Source organism: Canis aureus, chromosome 16 (genome assembly GCF_053574225.1).
Source record: "Canis aureus isolate CA01 chromosome 16, VMU_Caureus_v.1.0, whole genome shotgun sequence".
Taxonomy (NCBI): Eukaryota; Metazoa; Chordata; class Mammalia; order Carnivora; family Canidae; genus Canis; species Canis aureus.
The window spans coordinates 14,594,256-14,615,647 of record NC_135626.1 but is presented as its reverse complement, the minus strand read 5'-3'; the positions used below and the strand labels follow the sequence as shown (position 1 = coordinate 14,615,647).

The 21,392-nt window shown below is 40.4% G+C and overlaps 1 protein-coding gene across 4 annotated transcripts in view; it reads right to left on the bottom strand.

The window, feature by feature from the left end:
* METTL16 (methyltransferase 16, RNA N6-adenosine) overlaps positions 1-15,355 on the bottom strand; it is a 69,680-nt gene extending 54,325 nt beyond the window's left edge. The window contains exons 1-2 of one of the 4 annotated variants that reach the window (XM_077851740.1): positions 15,200-15,355; positions 6,944-7,071 (exon numbers count right to left, since the gene is read on the bottom strand). In XM_077851740.1, coding sequence (XP_077707866.1) covers positions 6,944-7,071 — 128 coding nt within the window. In that variant the 5' untranslated portion in view covers positions 15,200-15,355. Of the gene's footprint in view, positions 1-5,810; positions 5,897-6,943; positions 7,078-14,339; positions 14,668-15,199 lie in introns of those variants that run through there. The other 3 variants (XM_077851741.1, XM_077851742.1, XM_077851743.1) reach the window with 3 other exon arrangements.
* Positions 15,356-21,392: the final 6,037 nt, after the last annotated feature.

Genomic DNA, 21,392 nt, shown 5'->3' with positions numbered 1-21,392 from the left:
ATACAGAAACAAAGATCCTGGGGGCACCTGGGTGGCTCAATCAGTTAAGTGTCTCTTGGGCTCAAGTCATGATCTCAGGGTCCTAGGATTGAGTCCTGCATCGGGACTGTTTCTCCCTCTCCATTGCCCCCCCTGTTGTTCTCCCCACTTGTGCTCTCTGGTTCTCTCTCTCTCTTTCTCTCTCTGTCAAATAAATAAGTAAAATCTTTTTTTTTTTTTAAGACTTTTATTTATCTATTCATGAGACAAGAGAGAGGAAGATACACAGGCAAAGAGAAGCAGGCTCCCCACAGGGAGCCCGATGCAGAACTCGATCCAGAACTCTGAGATCACAACCTAATCCGAAGGCAGATGCTCAACCGTTGAGCCACCCAGGTGCCCCAAATATGTAAAATCTTAAAAAGTAAAAAAGTCTTTGAATAAAAGCATATGTGTACATTTTGATCACATTCTTACACACACACACACACACACAAACCACCAAAAATCCAAAACCAGACAAAAACAATCCCATGTGTGTAAATGCATTAAAAAAGTATTGAAGGGTAAGAGCCACTTCTGGATATGCAAATGGGCGAATGGGTGAGCAGGGCAGACACCTCCATTCTCCTCATATTTTTATCTGAATACCTGCTATATAATATCAACCTTCATAACAGAGGTTTATAACTATATGGAAAATGCTTAAAATGTCAAGGGGATTAAAAAAGTCCTATTATTTATCCATATCAAAATTACAATCACAAAATATACTATATATGCATAAGGAAAAAGACTTAGGAATACAAAGCAATTTGATCTTCTGAAGGTGGAAGAACGGTGCCTTTTTTTCTTTTACGTATGCAACATTACTATCATAAATGTAGTTAGGAAGGATATATTTCTATAATTTTCCCATTAAGGGTTTAATGATGTCTGTATAATTTCAAAAAACAGGAACCCCCTTTCCAAAAAAGGATAACAGGCCCATGGTTTCAGGATACTTTTCCATGAAAGAAGGATGATTCTGTTGGAAACCAAACCAAGATATTTCCTACAGTGACGACAATCACCACAAGACAGTACTGCAGCTTAAGCATTAATTACATAGCTTTGTGAAACATCTGGAGCAAGAGAAACAGCACTTTAATTAATGTTTTCTTAGGACCTTCAAACAGAGTTGTTTATATAAACAATTCTTGTTATTAAAAAATACGTATACATTAACATTGACGGACTACAGCATACAATTTATTAATAAGAAACTATATCCTTTTTTTTAAACTAAGTAGGTTCCATGTCCAGTGTGGAGCCCAATAAGGGGCTTGAATTCATGACCCTGAAATCATGCCCTGAGCTGAGATCAAGAGTCAGATGCTTACCCTACTGAACCACCCAGGCACCCCAATAAGGAACTACATTCTAATCACCAAAATGTAGGAGACATCAAGCAGAGGCTAATCTAATTAAAAAAACTGAAAATAATCTATGAAGAGCTGATTCTTAGACTTTGTTAACAAAGCAGGTATTCATTATCTTACTTTGAAGAAAACACAGACACTAATCTGAGGGTTGGAAATCCTTTTGTAGGACAAAGTCTAGTCATCCAGCTCTACTAGTTAAATATCTAGGTCACAGTAGCACTCTGGGACATTAAAAAATCCTGAACACAGGCAAGATCTTTTTTCATTCTCATTTCTGAGATCACGGGAACTAAAATTAGCTCTCACGTGGAAATTAGCAATTTATTCCATCAAATCTTTGTTGTTTAACACAACAAGCTTCACAAAATAGCCTATTGTCAACAGGATCATGTCCAATTTCCCCAGAATGACTCCTGCTCTGCTCCTGATGAATACTTATCATCATATTATAGATGGAGTTTGGAAGGATACATTCTGTAACCTAGGGTTAAAATAACAACCATTCTAACACAGAGACTGAACCTCATGTAACAAAAATAAAGGCTAAAGTGGCCCAACCTAACTTTCTGACACTGGTTTTTATTAATTAGATCTTCACTGATGAGTTAAAAATGTACAATCTTAATGTATGACAAAACTCTTCAATGCTGGGTCTTTGGTTTAAAAATAAATCCATTAAGTGTCATACTCTATCCAAACTCAACTGACAGGGCTCAAATAAATTGCAAGTATCTCCATGGGGCTGGTTACTGTGAAAAAAGTACAAATTAAAACCTAGTTGCCATGGTATGATTACAACAAAGCAGTGATGGCTGCAGAGAAAAAAAACAGGGAGGGAGATCACACAGGCAATCCTAGTCACTTTATCTAATACACCAGACACAATAGTCAGAGTACCTATTTATTTGCTAAGTGTCTATGTCACTTTATATGCATTATCCCTAACCTTTATGACAAATATCCAAAGTATGTCCTTTTATCCCTCTTTTTCAGACGAGAAAATTCAGTCTCAGTAAAGTTAAGAAAATAATCTAAAACCTCTAGAGCCACTATGTGGCACCCTCAAGACTGACTGGTCCTAGGATGACTGACTCAGAAATGAGTCTCCTCTGTCCACACCATTCCTTGCTTAAGAATTGAGCAAATAAATGACACTTTGATCCATCTCAGGTCTACCATTTTATCTGATATTCCTTTTCCATCATTAGCTGGTTTATATTTTGGCATTCTTTTTCATACATCTCATGGAATTAAATAAAAAGCCATTATAGGGCAGCCCAGTTGGTTCAGTGGTTTAGCACTGCCTTCAGCCCATATCAGGCTCCCTGCATGGAGCCTGCTTCTCCCTCTGTCTGTGCCTCTCTCTCTCTGTGTCTCTCATAAATAAATAAAGTCTTTTTAAAAAAAGCCATTATAAAAATAAACATTCTATCAATGCAATCATCAACAACTCTTAACTAAATAAACTGGAAGGGACATAATACCTAGGAGCAGCTAGATTCCTTCTAAATATGCTTCCCTGCTAACTATTAATAATCTTATATTGCAAAAAAATAATAATAATAATCTTATATTGCTTCCATCCTTTTTCTTTTTTTTAAAGATTTTATTTGTTTATTCATAGACACACACAGAGGCAGAGACACAGGGAGAGGGAGAAGCAGGCTCCATGCAGGGAGCCGATGTGGGACTTGATCCCGGGTCTCCAGGATCACACCTCAGGCTGCAGGCGGCGCCAAACTGGTGCGCCACCATGGCTGCTGCCCTATTGCTTCCATCCTTAAAGAAATAAGAGGAGGCTCTATGGCCTGGGGGGCTCAGTCAGTTAAGTGTCTGCCTTCAGCTAAGGTCATGATCCCAGGGGCCTGGATCAAGCCCCACATCGGGCTCCCTGCTTAGCAGAGAATCTGCCTCTCCCTCTTTCCCCACTTGTGCTCGCTCTCACTCACTCTCTCTCAAATAAATAAAATATTTAAAAAAATTATTTTAAAAAAAAGAAAAAAGAAGAGAAGGCTCTCCTCAAGCTTGCCTCATCCTCTTCCTATCTCTTCATAAACAAGTTTGTTTTATCCTGCAAAAATTTATTTTTTTTAAATTTATTTTATTTTATTTATTTATGATAGGCACACAGTGAGAGAGAGAGAGAGAGAGGCAGAGACACAGGCAGAGGGAGAAGCAGGCTCCATGCACCGGGAGCCCGACGTGGGATTTGATCCCGGGTCTCCAGGATTGCGCCCTGGGCCAAAGGCAGGCTCTAAACCGCTGCGCCACCCAGGGATCCCTCCTGCAAAAAATTTAAAATTACTTTTGCCTAGGAGCGACTGGGTGGCTCAGTTGGTTAAGCATCTGACTTCCGCTCAGGTCATGATCCCAGGGTCTTGGACGGACCCCAGCATCAGGCTCCATGCTCAATGGGGAGTCTGCTTGTCCCTCTGCACCTCCTCCTGCTCTTGCTCTCCCGCGTTCTCTCTCATAAATAAAATCTTTGAGGCACCTGGGTGGCTCGGTTGGTTAGATGTCTGTCTTTGGCTCAGGTCAGGATCCCACCCTGGGATGGAGCCCCATGCCAGGCTCCCTGCTCAGCATGTCCCTCCCCTTCAGTCATGCACATGTGCTTGTGCTCTCAAACAATATTTCGTTCTTTCTTTCTTTCATTTTTTAAAAGATTTTACTTATTTATGAGAGACACAGAGAGGGAGACAGAAACCCAGAGGGAGAAGCAGGCTCCTCACAGGGAGCCTGATGCAGAACTCGATCCCCAGACCTGAGATCATGCCCTGAGCTGAAGGCAGACACTTAATGGCTGAGCCACCCAGGTGTCCCTTTTTTTCTGTTTTAAAGAGATTTTATTTATTTATTTGAGAGAGAGAAAGAGATCATGAGCGGGGGAAAGGCAGAGCAAACAGACTCCCCACTGAGCAGGGAGCCCGATGTAGGACTGGAACCCAGGATCCTGGGATCATGACCTGAGCCGAAGGCAGATGCTTAGCCAAATAAGCCACCCAGGCACCCAATAAATAAAATCATAAAAAAAAAAATCTTACTTTTACTTATTACAAAAGCAACATCAATGTGTTTGACCGTCACAACTCATAACCTTCTGGTTCCTTTCTATGCAGAGCAATCAGCAGACACTTCGGTTTTAGCTTGAAACAAAATTATGTTTTATAATCTACAAGTACACTCATTCTAGAGGTCCGAAGATATTCCATGGAACTGCACTGTAAGTACCTACATACTAGATATTTAGATTATTTCCAATTTTTCTTGTTATAAACAGCTGGAGGATAAATATCCTCAAACACACATTATTTAAGTAAGATATTTAGAACTTTGCAGGCTGCAGTTTTACCACCATTTTCTGTATGTCATTCAACTCCCATTTTTGCCATGGATGGGTATTTTATTTATTTATAAGATTTCATTTATTTGAGACAGAGAGCGAGCGAGCAAGTAGGAGGAGGAATGGGGCAGTCCGGGTGGCTCAGCGTCTTAGCGCTGCCTTCAGCCCAGGGAGTGATCCTAGAGACCCGGGATCGAGTCCCACATCGGGCTCCCTGCATGGAGCCTGTTTCTCCCTCTGCCTATGTCTCTCCCTCTCTGTATCTCTCATGAATAAATAAATAAAATCTTTAAAAAAAAACTGTACACATGTAACTATAGAACAAAGATTTAAGAACAATGGTAGGGATGACCTAAACAAAGAGAAATACTAACTCAATCCTTCTAAGGTTTTCTCCAAAGTAAGGTGCTGAAAATAATTCCTTAGAGTATGCAAAGAAAATATTAGATCTCTTATTTAAATATATGTTTAATTTCTACTTTCAATTATGTTTTCTAATGTCTTTAATACAGTAACACAGTCAGTTGTACAAGCATTCACATATGGAACTTTCCTCAACTTTTAACTGACTAGACAAAAAAGCTTGGAAACCATAGTTCTAGGGCATTACATCTTAACCTTTGTGTACTGGGAGAGGAAGGGAGACAGACTCAGAATCTGATGAAAACTAAGGATTATCTCCCAGAAAAATGAGTATAAATATACTTATTTTAAAACTTTTATATGATTTCTAGGCCATCTTGCCCCTGAAGTTAAATCCTGCCTTAGGACCTCTATTTCTAAAGCTATAAGGAGACTGCTAGTAGGAAGAGGTCATCAAAATGCTTCAAGCCCTTGGGATGCCTAGGTGGCTCAGCAGTTTAGCGCCTGCCTTTGGCCCAGGGCATGATCCTGAAGACCCAGGATCGAGTCCCACATCGGGCTCCCTGCATGGAGCCTGCTTCTCCCTCTGCCTGTGTCTCTGCCTCTCTCTCTCTCTCTCTCTTTGTGTCTCTCATGAATAAGTAAATAAAATATTTAAAAAAATAAAATGCTTCAAGCCCTATGATACTATTATTCCTTACCTGCCCTTTTCTCCACAATCCTGCTCCTCCTCCTCCTCATAGTTGAATCACCACATCTTTCCTCAGGAAGGCTTGGAATGTCCAGCCTATAACTCCCCACAGAGTTTAAGAATGTAGTTAAAGATGTCCTTCTTAAAGGTGTAACACATAAATCAGTTATTCTCATACCAATGTCATATTTGCCATTTCCCAAAGCACTCACATTATTTTAATTTTTAAAAATCAACTTTTTAACTAAATTTAACTTTTTTTTAAAAAAAAGTTTATGAGAGAGTGAGAGCAAGCGCATGAGCAGGGAGAAGAGCACATGAAGAGGGACAAGCTGACTCCTTGCTGAGCATGGAGCCCTATACGGGGCTCAATATTACAACACCAAGATCGTGACTTGAGCCAAAATCAAGAATCACTTATCCAACTGAGCCACACAGTCGCCCCTTAATTAAACTTAAGTTTAAATTTATTGACATCCTAAGTAATAGTATCTTTGAACTCAGTTTTGATGTCTGGTTATTATTTTCCTACCTACATCAAAGTAAAAACATGCTTAAAATAAGGACTCTAATTTAAACTTAAAGATAGATAGATAGATAGATGATAGATAAAAAGGACTCTAGATCCTCATCAGCACCATGTTTTAGAGCCCAATCCCAATGTTTCTGCACTTACTCTGGGATTTTTATTGGTTAAGCAAAAATTTGGACATCAAGTTTTCTTAAAGCCAGAAAGAAACTTAAAAGCATTTGGTTCAATCCTCTTAATTTATAGCTTAAAAAGATGAAACAGGAGTGCCTGGGTGGCTCTGTCAGTTAAGCATCCGAGTCTTGATTTTGGCTCAGGTCATAATCTCAGAGTTGTGAGATGAAGCCCTGTGTAGGGCTCCGCACTAGGCAAGAAACCTGCTTAAGATTCTCTCTCCCCTTCCCCCATCTGAAAAAAAAAAAAAAAAAAAAGAAAAAAGATGAAACCCAGATGGTTTAAGTGATTTGTCCAAGATCTGATGAGAAATTTCAGGAAACGTCTACGATTAGCATTCAGGTATACTATCAGTCCAGTATGCTTTCCACTACCCTGTGTCCATTCAGATTCTCCTATGAGAATAATACAGTATTAAGAATTCTTTATCTATTACCTACCTCACTCTTCCACTCAGATTTATCTGAACATGCTGCTTAAAATCTGGATATTTGGATGCCAGATATGCAAAGTCAGGAGGTTTGTCCTTGTATCTATTTCTTGCATGCATTGATTTACTCAGAGCCATCTTTAAAAAGAAAAAAAGGAAAAAAGCATATTTAGTCAAAAAATACATTAATGGTAAAAAGCTGTGGTTGCCAAGTCAATAGTTAGAGCCAACATTTTTTGCCACTCAACTGAGAAAGCAGAAGTTATATTTTTTAAATGTACACAACAAATAAGCACAAGATGTTTAACATCACCCTAAGTCATTAGGGAAATGGAAATCAAAACCACGGTATCACTTCATACCCAGTAGGATGGCTATAATCAAAAGATAAGTATTGGTGAGGATATTAGGAAATCGGAGCCATCATGCATTGCAGGTAGGAATGTATACAATGGCTACGGAAAGTTTGGCAGTTCTTTAAAAGTTAAACATAGGGGAACCCTGGGTGGCGCAGCGGTTTAGCGCCTGCCTTTGGCCCAGGGCGCGATCCTGGAGACCGGGGATCGAATCCTACATCGGGCTCCCGGTGCATGGAGCCTGCTTCTCCCTCTGCCTATGTCTCTGCCTCTCTGCCTCTCTCTCTCTCTCTCTCTCTCTCTCTGCCTCTCTCTCTCTCTGTGTGACTATCATAAATAAATAAAAATTAAAAAAAAAAAAGTTAAACATAGAATTACCATATGATCTAGCAATTCCATTCCTAGGTATATGCCCAAGAGAACTGAAAGCAGGGATTCAAACAGGTATTTGCACATCAATGTTTACAGCATTATTCACAACAACCAAAAACTAGAAAACAACTGCAAGTGCCCATAAATGGATAAGCAAAATGTGGTACACACAATGGAATGTCCTTCAGAAAAAAAAAAAAAAAAAAAAAAGCAATGTCCTTCAACCATAAGAAAGAATAAAATTCTAATATACCCTGCAATTATGGATAAATCTTAAAAATATTATGCTAAGGGAAATAAACCACATTCAAAAGGACAAATATCGTATTATCCCACTCCTATGAGGTACCAAGAATAGGTGAATTCATACAGAGAGCAGAATAGAGATTACCAGGGTTTTCAGAGGAGATAGGAATGTTGAGTTATTATTTAATGGGTTTCTGTTTAGGATAGTGAAAAACTTCTGGAAATGGACAGTAGGGATGTTACACAACAGCGTGAATGTACTTAATGCCACTGAACAGCACACTTAAAAATGCTTAAAATGGTAAATTTTATGTTATGTATATTTTATCACAGTTTGAAAAACATACATGACTTTTTTTAAAAAACCATGAAAATGGGATACTGTTCTTTTTTTATTATTATTATTTATTCATGAGACACACAGAGAGAGGCAGTGGGAGAAGCAGGATCCCTGCAGGGAGCCTGATGTGGCACTCGATCCCAGGACCCTGGGATCACAACCTGAGCCAAAGGCAGCACGCAACCACTGAGTCACCCACGTGCCCCAGAAACTATTCTTTTTGAAAGCATCAAAGGGTCAAAAGGCAGTAAAATCTACAGCCAAGAACTAATAGAGGTTAGTTTCTACAGGGGTCTTATACAGACTGAGTATTTGGTAGCACACCATAAAGTCACTAATGTTTCAAAATATACCTTCTAGGGATGTCTGGGTGACTCAGTGGTTGAGCGCCTGCCTTCAGCCCAGGGTGTGATCCCAGGGTCCCGGGATCGAGTCCCACATCACGCTTCCTGCATGGAGCCTGCTTCTCCCTCTGCCTGTGTCTCTGCCTCTCTCTCTGTCTCTCTCATGAATAAATAAACAAAATCTATCTATCTATATCTTTTATTTTATAAATTTCAGTCTTGTCATCCCTAGGTAGCTAAAACCAAATGAAAACAATCTGGTCTTCCAGATTACAAAAAGGAAAAAAAGTAAACACGTTTATGGCAAGACATAAAACTGGAAGAAAAGCCATTGATTGTAGTGGTTTAGTAAGTTATGCAGTTTGTAATTTAAAAAAACATCTTAATGCATATCGCTGAGTGGTGGTTTGTATTTTCTTTCTTATATCATTCTCTATTTTCTGCTGTTTTTTTTTAAATAAGGCACATTCATCTAAACAGTGTTATGTAAGCCAGAATCCTAGGCACCACCTGATAGTTCTATACCTTTCATATCCCAACAAATCAACAATCATGTGGATTTTACCTGCTAAATACCTCTCAAATCCACTTATTTTTCCCTATCTCCACCAATATCTGGATTGCTAGAATAGCCTGGATTGCTACAATAGCCTTTTTATTGGTCACCCTGAATTCACTCTTACTCTCTCAATTTCCTTTTCCCACCTTGCAATGATTATCTCCTAAATACAAATCTCATTATGTCTATGCCCACTTGCTCAAAACTATAGTTAAGATTAAAAACAAAAATCAGGGATGCCTGGGTGGCTCGTGGGTAAGCATCTGCCTTTGGCTCAGGGCATGATCCTGGGATCCGGGATCGAGTCTCACATCGGGCTTCCTGCAAGGGGCCTGCTTCTCCCTCTATGTCTCTGCTTCTCTCTCTGTCTCTCATGAATAAATAAATAAAATCTTAAAAAAAAAAAAAAATCATCACTTGATCATACAAAGGCCCAGGCATGATGTGTCCTTACCTATTTTTTCACCATCACTTTGAGTCACACCTCCTGTTGCTCTTCTGTCTCTCCACACTGACAAACCAGTCTTTAGTTTATTCCCTTTGTCTATGATTTCTTTCCTCCTCTTCATCTCATGAATTCCTACTCATCCTTACAGTTCAAGCATCTCTTCTTTAGGAAAGTTTTTCCTTCCCTAATCCCCTTAATTAAGTCACATCCCCTATTATAAAGTCTCCTAGCAATGAGCACCCTTCCTTTGTAGGCTTTATTGACATAGTAATAGATCTGCTAACACTCTATGTCAGAAAGTTTTTCTGACAGCTTTCTACAATGAAAAAGGTTTTGGGCAGCCCCAGTGGCGCAGCGGTTTAGCGCCGTCTGCAACCCAGGGTGTGATCCTGGAGACCCGGGATCGAGTCTTCCTGCATGGAGCCTGCTTCTCCCTCTGCCTGTGTCTCTGCCTCTCTCTCTCTCTCTGAATAAATAAATAAATAAATCTTTTTAAAAAAGAAAAAGGTTTTAAATTTTTTAATTCAAGTATAATTAATATACAGTGTTATATTAATTTCAGGTGTATGATATAACAGTTCAACAATTCTATATATTCCTCAGTGCTCATCAAGGTAAGTGTATTCTTAATCCCCTTTATTTCACCCATCCCCACCCACCCACTGCCCCTCTAGCAACCACCAGTTTGTTGTCCACATTTAAGAGTCTGGGTTTTTTTTTTTTTTTGCTTGTCTCCCTTTCTGTTTGTTTTGTTTTTTAAATTCCACATGAGTAAAATCATATGGTATATGTCTTTCTTTGCTTACTTATTTCACTTTGCATTATACCCTCTAGGTCCACCATGTTGTTGCAAATGGCAAGATTTCATACTTTTTGATAGCTGAGTAATATTCCATTACACACACACACACACACACACACACAGACACCCCTTTTTAAAAATATTCAATATAGGGGATCCCTGGGTGGCTCAGCGGTTTGGTGCCTGCCTTTGGCCCAGGGCGTGATCCTGGAGTCCGGGATCGAATCCCACATCAGGGTCCCTACATGGAGCCTGCTTCTCCCTCTGCCTGTGTCTCTGCCTCTCTCTCTCTCTCTCTCCATGTCTCTCATAAATAAATAAATAAAATCTTTAAAACAAGATATTTATAAAAAAATTCAATAGTTAACATACAATGTACTATTAGTTTCAGGGGTAGAATTTAGTGATTCATCAGTCGCATATAACACCCAGTGCTCATTATATCCAGTGCCCTCCTTAATGCCTATCACCCAATTACCCCATCCCCCCAACCCATTTCCCCATTAGCAACCTTGTTTGTTCCCTATAGTTGAGTCTCTTACTTGCCTACCTCTCTGTTTTTATCTTATTTTATTTTTCCTTTCCTTCTCCTATCTTTATCTGTCTTGTTTCTTAAATTCCATGAGTGAGGGATCCCTGGGTGGCTCGGCGGTTTAGCTCCTGCCTTTGGCCCAGGGCACAATCTTGGGGTCCCAGGATCAAGTCCCGCATCGGGCTCCCGGCTTGGAGCCTGCTTCTCCCTCCTCCTGTGTCTCTGCCTCTCTCTCTCTCATAAATAAATAAATCTTAAAAAAAAAAAAAAAAATCCATGAGTGAAATCATATGGTATTTGTCTTTCTCTATATCTTGTTCATCAATTCTTCTATTGATAAGACATTTGGGTGGCTTCCTTATCTTAGCTATTGTATACAATGCTGCCTTAAACATAGGAATGCATATATCTTTCTGAATTAGTGTTTTCATTTTCTTTAGGTAAATACCTAGTGATGGAATTACTGTAGCAGATGGTAATTCTTTTTTCAGTGTGGGGCTTGAACTCACAACCCTAAGATCAAGACCTGAGCTGAGATCAAGAATTGGGGACTTGACCAACTAAGCTATCCAGGCACCCAAAATGGTAATTCTATTTTAAATTTTTTGAGGAAGCTCTGTAGTGTTTTCCACAGTGGCTGCACCAAAATGCATTCCCAACAGTGCAGGAGCATTTCTTTTCTTCCACATCCCTGCCAACACACTTGTTATCTCCTTGTGGCTTTCATTTTAATTTCTCTGATGGTCAGTGACGTTGAGCACCTTTTCATGTGTTTGTTGGCCATCTGTATGTCTTCTCAGGTTCCCTACCCATTTTCTAATTGGATTATTTGGGGGTTTTGGTGCTGAGTATTTATATTCTTTATATATTTCGGATATTGACCCCTTACTGGATATGTCACTTGCAAATTATCATCTTCTACATTGAAAATTTAACAACCATTTTCAAAGAAGAATTGTCTTCATCCTGGACCTTTCCAAATCATATATCCAACTGTTTACTGAACTTGCCACTTGAATGGCTCAAAACTACTTCATGCACAATGTCCAAAACTAAGTCATCTCTACCCACTCCAAACTGGTCCTTTTTTATCATCCCTATTTCACCAAATAACACCATACCTTTCTTGTGGTGCTCAGGCCAGAAATCATTAGCACCTTCTCCACCCCATTTTCTCCATTCCAAACACACCATGTCCTGAATATTCTCTACCTTCTGATTATTTCTTGACCCTACCCATTTCTGTCACAACTCCACAACTCTACCCCAGATCATTATTTCTCTTGGATTACCATAATAGCCTGTAACTGATCTCTCTATAACCATTCTTGCCTCGGCCATCCACTTTTCACCTAACAGACAAGCCTTCCCTCTCTCTCCCCATGCAAAAACTGGGGTCCTTGATAAATTCCTTCAGTGGCTTCCTAAAACTATTAGGCTGATAAAGTCCAAAATTATCAACAAGGCATACGTAATCTAGGCCTTGCATATCCCTCCAACCTCATTTGTTGCCACTATGCTCCAGACATACTTTTGTTTTCATTTTCTCTGCTGCATAATAATCTGTCCCACCATCTGTTACTCTTATTGCCTAAAAGGTTCCCTTCACCCTCCCACCATCCATTCTCCTTGTGAAGGCCTGTTAGTCCTTCAAATCACACTCTAAGCATCATTTTCTCAGGTAGGCTTTCTCTGACATCACATGTCCAATCAGATGCCCACTCTGTATGCTTTCAAAGGATTCTATGCTTTCCCTCCAAGCTCTTTTGTTTACATTTGTCTGTCCTGTCCACCACCCCACCTCCCAGGCAGCAACCATATCCATCTTATTCTTCACTGTATACTCTAGCAACTGGCATACAATAAATATTTGTTGAGTGAATGAATAATTCAGAATTTAGGGGAATTAATAGTCACCTGGAAGTTTTTCAGCATACTAACTTACCACCTTTTGCCCCTAACTCAGAAACTCACTATATACAAGTTGTAATTTCCTAACATTAACATATCCTTACAGACAACCAAGAAAGAGGGCAGCATAAAAGAACAAGAATCAGCCACCATGGGCAGCCCCGGTGGCACAGCGGTTTAGTGCCGCCTGCAGCCCAGGGTGTGATCCTGGGGACCCCAGATCGAGTCCCACATCAGGCTCCCTGCATGGAGCCTGCTTCTCCCTCTGCCTGTGTCTCTGCCTCTCTCTCTGTCTCCATGTCTCTCATGAATAAATAAATAAAATATTTAAAAAAAAAAAAAAAAGAATCAGCCCCCATGAAAAATTTGAAAAAGGGGTGCCTGGCTGGCCCAGTCAGTGGAGCATGCAACTCTTGATCCTGGGGTTAAGTTCCAGTCCCACAATGTGTGTAGAGATTACTTTTAAAAATCTTTTAAAAAGAGACAGAAGTTGAAAAGGAAAATGTTTTCCTTTCTTGTGATTCTGGAAAACAATAACAAAATAAAGTATTCTAACAGTAATTTCTACAGACACTTGGTATGTTAGGGGCTCTGCAGCACATTAATATTCTAAAGACTGCATAGATGACATCAGTGTACACACATGATACTTTGAACATATGTGGAACAAATTATAGATATGGCAGATTCAATTTATATCCTACATTAATCAACCTTTCCGGTCAGAACAGATAAAGACAGTCAGTAAAGCCACTTTTTTTTGCTAACCAACCTCTGAATGCAGGTAATGGGATCTTAGCTAAATCTATCCTATTCCTTAGAATTTAACTGAGTGTCAACTCTTACCTGGCATTAACACTCACTCCATCTCTCTGGCCTAATCTACTTTTCTCTTCCTGGCTCATTCTTATCTAGCCACATTGGTTCCCCCCCCCCCCTTTTTTTTAAATCAAATCTGGCACACTCTTGCCTCGAGGATTTTATACTTTGTATGGACTGCTTTTCCCTCATATAGATACATACAAAGTACCCTCACCTTGTTCAGACCTTTGATAAAACCTCACCTTCTCACTGCCTTTAAAAAAAAAGTTTTTTTGGGATCCCTGGGTGGCGCAGCGGTATGGCGCCTGCCTTTGGCCCAGGGCGCGATCCTGGAGACCCGGGATCAAATCCCATGTCAGGCTCCCGGTGCATGGAGCCTGCTTCTCCCTCTGCCTGTGTCTCTGCCTCTCTCTCTCTCCCTCTGTGACTATCATAAATAAATAAAAATTAAAAAAATAAAATAAAAGTTTTTTTAAAGTAAGCTCTATGACCAAGGGGGGGCTTGAACTCATGACCTCAAGATCTAGAGCAGCATGCGCTACCAGGCATGGCTAATTCCTTTTCTTAATGCAGTGAGTGAACAATTAAAAGTGAACACACTCCTCTCCCTTAAGAGTTTATGTCCTCTACACAGAACTTACTCATCTGACATTCCATATACATCATTTACTTACTTTTAAAAATCTGCCCTGCCAGTAAGCTTCATGAGGGAAAATATTCTATCTTGTTCACTGTGATATCCCAGCGCCTAAATTAGGGCCTGGGAGAGCAAGTATTTGTTAAGTACTTGACTGAAAACATGATGAAACTCTTCACCATCCCAAGCCACTGAAACACAGCACATCATTCTTTGTAATTTGTCCTCAGCTTGACACTCAAAAAGGATCAGCCCTAGTTAGGGCTGGAGCTTTTTCTTCTGGGTTCCCCGAGTCCGTCCAGAAAGCAAAAGCAGTACACTCTTGACTTCGACTTTCTTCGATCTTTGCCATCCATGCTATTGTTTCCTTGTTTTCTCCTGACCCTTATCAACTACCACTTATCTTAACACAAGAGTCTAAATTCCGCTTCGAATTCTAATTTCCGCTTCTAACTTACTTCTTTTGCATAGATCTCTCCCAGTTCAACCCCAATCTCCGTTTTCTCTCCTCGCATTCCTTCATAAGGCCGACTTTTCCCTCTAGTTCCACCACTGCCATTTCTCCACCTCCTCCCACACGCTCATCTTACCCACTCAGTCTTCTGCCTCAGTTTCGTATCTCTAAAACTCCTCAGCCCCTGGGGTCTTTCCTACTTCAACCCTAGTCTCCATCCTAGGTGCCATCTCCTCCCATCTACCGCACCGCTCTTACCCTTCTCCACTGCGTGCGCGCACACACACAGACCCACTCATCTAACCCATTCACTCACCCATGTGGTCTGTTTCCCTAGGCCTCAAGTCAGCACCTCACCAGCCCAGAACTCGAGAATAAGGAACGTGGCCCATACATCGGTTAAATGACCTCTCAGCCCGCCCGAGAGACATTAAATAACTCACATCCAAAGTCAAAGTTTCTTCCAGGTGCTGGTCTGGAGTAGGCCCCTATAGTTCCAGAGTTAAACCACCAGCAGAACGAAGGGCCTAGAAACGCAGATGTTACGCTCCTAGCGCGCCGCCATGTTGGGCAACCACCCAGGCTCGTGATTGGACGAACCACTCTCGCGCGACCTGTAGCAGAGTCTGGAGAAAGAAAAACCATCGCGAAACCTGGAGTTAGCTCCTGACACAAGGAAGGGGCGTGGCAACAAGCCAAATCCTAACGTGAGAGCACGTGTGTTATAATCTGGGGACTTGTTTTTTTAATGTAAGAGTTTTAAAAATGAAAATGTAGCTTTCTGGGCCCCACTTCAGACTTACTAAATCACACTCTGGGGTTCGGCGGGAATATGAGGATGGCGGAGGCGGGGAGCTTTAGGAATTGATGGCGGGCAGTTAGCCCCTTATTGTGCAACAGGTCCCTTGTTTCTTGTATTGTCTCTTTTAATCATCGCAAATAAACTGTGATGTGAGAAGGAGTAGTCTCATTTACAGAGGGAAGGACTGAGGACGGCCCGGGTGGCTCAGAGGTTTAGCGCCGCCTTTGGCTCAGGGTGTGATCCTGGAGACCTAGGATTGAGTCCCACGTTGTGCTCCCTGCATGGGGCCTGCTTCTTTCTGCCTCTCATGAATAAATAAATAAAATCTTAAAAAAAAACAAAAAAAGCTTACACCCGGGATCTTGTTCTTTGTGTTTCCTCACCAGTCTCTTGAGCTGGAAGATCTGTTGTTTTGTTTTTTTTTTTTTAATTTTTTTTTCAATTTTTATTTATTTATGATAGTCACAGAGAGAGAGAGAGAGAGGAAGAGACATAGGCCGAGGGAGAAGCAGGCTCCATGCACCGGGAGCCCGATGTGGGATTCGATCCCGGGTCTCCAGGATCGCGCCCTGGGCCAAAGGCAGGCGCCAAACCGCTGTGCCACCCAGGGATCCCTGGAAGATCTGTTAAATGCGTTTTGGTTTTCTTTTCAAATAAGTTATACTAATTTTTACTCTCTGGTAAATGTAGTGGGCATTAGTCTCATTTCACAATTGATACTGAAAGGTAAATCACTTTGAAAAGGCATACGGCTAAGACTAGGAATAAAGTCAGCCTCTGGACCCTCACCTAGTAATTCTTTCCATTAAAGCTTGCCTGGGTCCTAGTAATGTAAAAGCTTCTGGCAAAATATTGCTATAAAACTGAGAAATAGAGGGTAATAAATGGAGACTTAAGCTGTATGAAGAACAAAGTGTACCAGTAGTCACCCAAGGAAAGGCGAAGAGGTGTTCTCATTATCTATTGTGTAATAAGCCACCCTAAAATGTATAGCTTAAAACAACAGCTGTTTTATTTGCTCACTGTTCTGCAATTTGGTTTGAAATTAGCCTAACCATTCTTGTTCTGTTCTTGCTGTTGGTAGCATCAGCTGGTGGCTGGTTCAGCTGGAGTGGCTGGACCCCTTCTCTCCCTGTAGTCTCAAATTCTCTCCAGCTCCCTGTAACCTTTCCATATCATTTCTCCAGCAGAGAAGCCAGACTTCTTATATGTTCACTCATGGCTCCCCAAAGGGCAAAATGTAAGCTACTAGGCCTTCTTAAGGTTTAGGTCCAGAACTGGTCCTTTCATTATTCACTTAATTCTATTTGTTAAAGGAAGCCAAAGGGTCAGCCCAGATTCAAGATGAGGGGACTATGCCAGGACACACCACAGTACTGCAAGCCATGGTTCACTGGATCTACCAATGAACAGAAAGTTTTTTGTCTTTAATTGGTAGTGACTTTTTACAGTATTTAGTGCTTGCCAGAAAGGTAAAAGAGAAAATGACATTGGAGGTATGACTATAAGGTTGTAAGTAGATTATATTTTAGATGCTGGTGAATTTCTCTTATCAGCTCTAAACAGAGATCTAATTCCCCTATGTCAAACCAGACAGATCTTAGCTCTACAGCCAGGGAATTTTAGGCTTTTTTTTTTTTTTTTTAATTTTAGGCTTTAATCATGCCCCCAAATACATACTAAACCTGTGATGTTGGACAATTTACTTAAACTATTCAAGCCTGGGAAACAGGATAGTAATCTCAAAAGGTTGTTGTGAGAACTCAGATGATACATATATAACAACATAGTTTCTGGCACATAGTAAGCTATCATTATTATTACTATCATTATTCCTTATCATTTCTTTGGTCGGTTTCCATTTTTAAAAATGATTTTATAATGATGAAACATGTTCATTATAGAAAATTTGTAAAAATTTTAAACAAGAAACTACAAGAAAGAAAGCAAAAATTGTCTACAATCTCACTACCTAGAGCCAATTACCAAAATTTGATAACCTTACTTCCAGATCTCTATATGAAAAAAAATAATGTGTGTGTGTAAGGATATATAACCAAACTTTTTTTTTTTTTTTTTAAGATTTTACTAATTTGGGCAGCCCTGGTGGCGCAGCAGTTTAGCACCGCCTGCAGCCGGGTGTGATCCTGGAGACAAGGGATCGAGTCCCACGTCAGGCTTCTTGTATGGAGCCTGCTTCTCCCTCTGCCTGTGTCTCTGCCCCTCTCTCCCTCTGTCTCTATGAATAAATAAAATCTTTAAAAAAAAAAAAAGATTTTACTAATTTGACAGAGCACAAGCAGGGGGAGTAGCAGGCAAAGGGAGAGGGAGAAGCAGACTCCCCACTGAGCAGAGAGTCCCACATGGGTTTTGATCCCAGGATCCCAGGATCACAACCTGAGCCGAAGGTGGATGCTTAACCAACTGAGCCACCCAGGCACCCCTAAACGTTTTTTTATAGAAATAGCTTTATAGGGATCCCTGGGTGGCTCAGCGGTTTGGTGCCTGCCTTTGGCCCAGGGCGCGATCCTGGAGTCCCAGGATCGAGTCCCATGTCGAGCTCCCGCCATGGAGCCTGCTTCTCCCTCCTCCTGTGTCTCTGCCTCTCTCTCTCTCTCTCTCTCTCTCTATGTCTGTCATGAATAAATAAACCTTTAAAAAAAAAGAAATAGCATTATATGGTTTTTTTTCTTGGAAATCTTGGAGATTGGGACGCCTGGGTGGCTCAGCGGTTGAGTGTCTGCCTTTGGATCAGGACGTGATCCTGGAGTCCTGGGATGGAGTCCCGCATCCGGCTCCCTGCATGGAGCCTGCTTCTCCCTCTGCCTGTGTCTCTGCCTCTCTCTCACTCTCTGTCTCTCATAAATAAATAAATAAAATCTTTAAAAAAAAAAAAAGAAATCTTGGAGGTTGTCCTACATCAATTAATATATTTCTGTATCATCCTCTGTGATAAGTGCATAGCATTCCATTGTAGGGAATTTTTAAAACTAATTTCCCTATAGGTGGACATAGATTTGCCTGCTCCTAAAATTATGGTACAATTATAAATGCATCTCATTTTTTAAAATTTGTGTTACAGTAAATGAATATTGTCTAGTCTCCACAAAATAGATTAATAACATTCAACATCTGCCTCTGAAGGCTTACCCTCCAATCCCCAAGAATTTAATCTTATAAGAGAAGTCTGTCCAACTTCAGTAGCCCATCAAAGACAGTATAGGAGTTCAATTAGCCTACTACATCCCTTGCTTTTTGCTGCCTTTTTGATGTAGGAAACGGATTCTGCACATTGATAATGCTGCTGATTCTGAAATGTTACATAGTTGCATCTCCTGGGCTGAAATGAACCCTTGAGGGCATTATCCTGAACTCTCACTTTACTGAAGTTAATTGTTTCAAAGAACTTGTTACTACCCTGCCACTTTCCTTTGGCCAGCACCAACCAGACAATGTCCACAGGTCTCTCTAACTTCATGTTTTAGAGAGCCATGGTTATCAATTCCTTCTATCCCAGAAGGCCATAATCTCCTTATGTAAATGTAAGGAACTCCTTCTTAGGGACCAAGTTAATATATCAAAGATCTAATGGCCACCTTAATTAAGTCTTACAGTCCTGAGATTGAGACCCACATGGGGTTCTGTGCTTAGTGCTCAGCATGGAAGTCTCCTAAAGTTTCTCTCTCCTTTCTCTGTCCCTCCCCACCATGTGTACTCTCTCTCTTTAAATAAATAAATCTTTAAAAAATAATAATAGGGGTGCCTGGGTGGCTTAGTTGGTTAAGCGTCTGCCTTTGGCCCAGGTCATGATGCCAGAGTCCTGGGATCAAGTCCCACATCAGGCTCCCTGCTCAGTAGGGTGTCTGCTTCTCCCTCTCCATCTGCCCTTCTGCCTCCCCCTGCTTGTGCTCTCTCTGTTCGTGCTCTCTGTCTCAAATAAAAAAATAAAATCTTTAATAATAATAATGCTGAATTCTTTCAAGACTTGAAAAGTAAATTTCAAAAATTCATAGCTAGTGGAAGAAATGGATCTAAATGTACATCTGACTACTCTCCTTCCTGTTCCAAGTCCCATAAAACAGAATATATTAATTTAAAAAACAATAAATTCCAAATAGGACTGAAAACCCCAAAATAGTGCCATTGACAAACCAGAAAATTTGAGGATACTCTGGAAAAAAACAGGACACAAATAAGAAGAGCAACTGAAATGCCAAGATATTTTTATAGGGAACTGCAGATGATTTTGAAATATATCTGGAAAACAAAATGTGCAAGAATAGCTAATTTTTCCAGTTGGAAAAAAATTATGCCACACATTAAATAAAACCCATATGGATAATAGACAAAACAATTATAAAAACAAAATCAACTATAAAAGTGTTAGAAGAATGTAGAAGATTTTTTTAATTAAAAAAATGGAGATTGTCTCCTAAAGACACAAAACTCAAAAACCATAAAGGAAATGATCACTAGATTTGATTATATAAAAATTTTAAAATTCAGTGTGATAAAAGATATCACAAATAATTGACAACAAACAGGGAGAAAATATTTACAATACATATAACAAAAAGTTAATATCCAAGATATTAACCCAATGTTAAAATGAACAATAGATATGAAAAAGAAATTCACAAAAGAGCGTATATAGTGGGATCCCTGGGTGGCGCAGTGGTTTGGCGCCTGCCTTTGGCCCAGGGCGCGATCCTGGAGACCTGGGATCGAATCCCACATCGGGCTCCCGGTGCATGGGGCCTGCTTCTCCCTCTGCCTATGTCTCTGCCTCTCTTTCTCTCTCTGTGACTATCATTAATAAATAAAAATTAAAAAAAAAAGAGCATATATAGTAAACCAATGAATATATATGAAAAAATGCTAAACACACAAGTAATCATAGAAAGGCATAGTTAAATAACTATACCATTTTTAATACAAATTAATAAAAATTAAATATATTGATAATTTTCAATTATGGTAAAGGTTAGTGTGTTAGTTAGCTTTTGCTGTGTAACAAGCCATCCTAAAACTTAGTGGCTTAAAACAGCATCATTAATTATTATTCACAGTTATGTATATCAGCTGGGTAGTTATTCTGGTCCACTGATCTCTGCAGTTTGCCAGGGGTTAAGCTGGGGCTTGGATGCTCTAGAATGACCTTATTCACATGCCTGGTGTCTGGCAAGCTGGTTGGTCTAGGGTCAGGGTCAGCAAACTACTGCCCCTGGGCCAATCTGGCCACACCTCTTTATTTACATATTATTTATGGCTATTTTCACAATACAGCAGCAGAATTGAGTACTTGCAAGAGAGGCCACATGGTTCATAAAGCTGAAAATATTTACCATGCAGCCCTTTACATAAAGTCTGCCAAAACCTGTTCTAGGAAACTCAAGCGGGGAGTGTTGCCTCCTCTTCACAGTTTCTCACCCTCCAGTAGTATAGACAGATGGCAGCAACATTCCAAGAGAGTAAGAAAGTAAGCAACAATAACAATAACCTAGGCCAACCTAAATGTAAGGCGTGGGAAATAGAATTCACCTCTGGATAGAAGGAACAGCAAAGAACCTATGATCAATTGCAATTTATCATAGCTGGTATAAATTGCCTTTTCAAAGTTCATTTGGCAATGTACATATTATTTTTTAAAGTATTTACTTATTTATTCATGGGAGACACAGACTGAGAGAGAGAGGCAGAGACATAGGCAGAGGGAGAAGCAGGCTCCCTGTCAGGGAGCCTGATGTGGGACTCAATCCCAGATCCCGGGATCACAAGCTGAGCCTAAGGGAGGTGCCCAACCGCTGAGCCACCCAGGTGTCCCAGGCAATGTA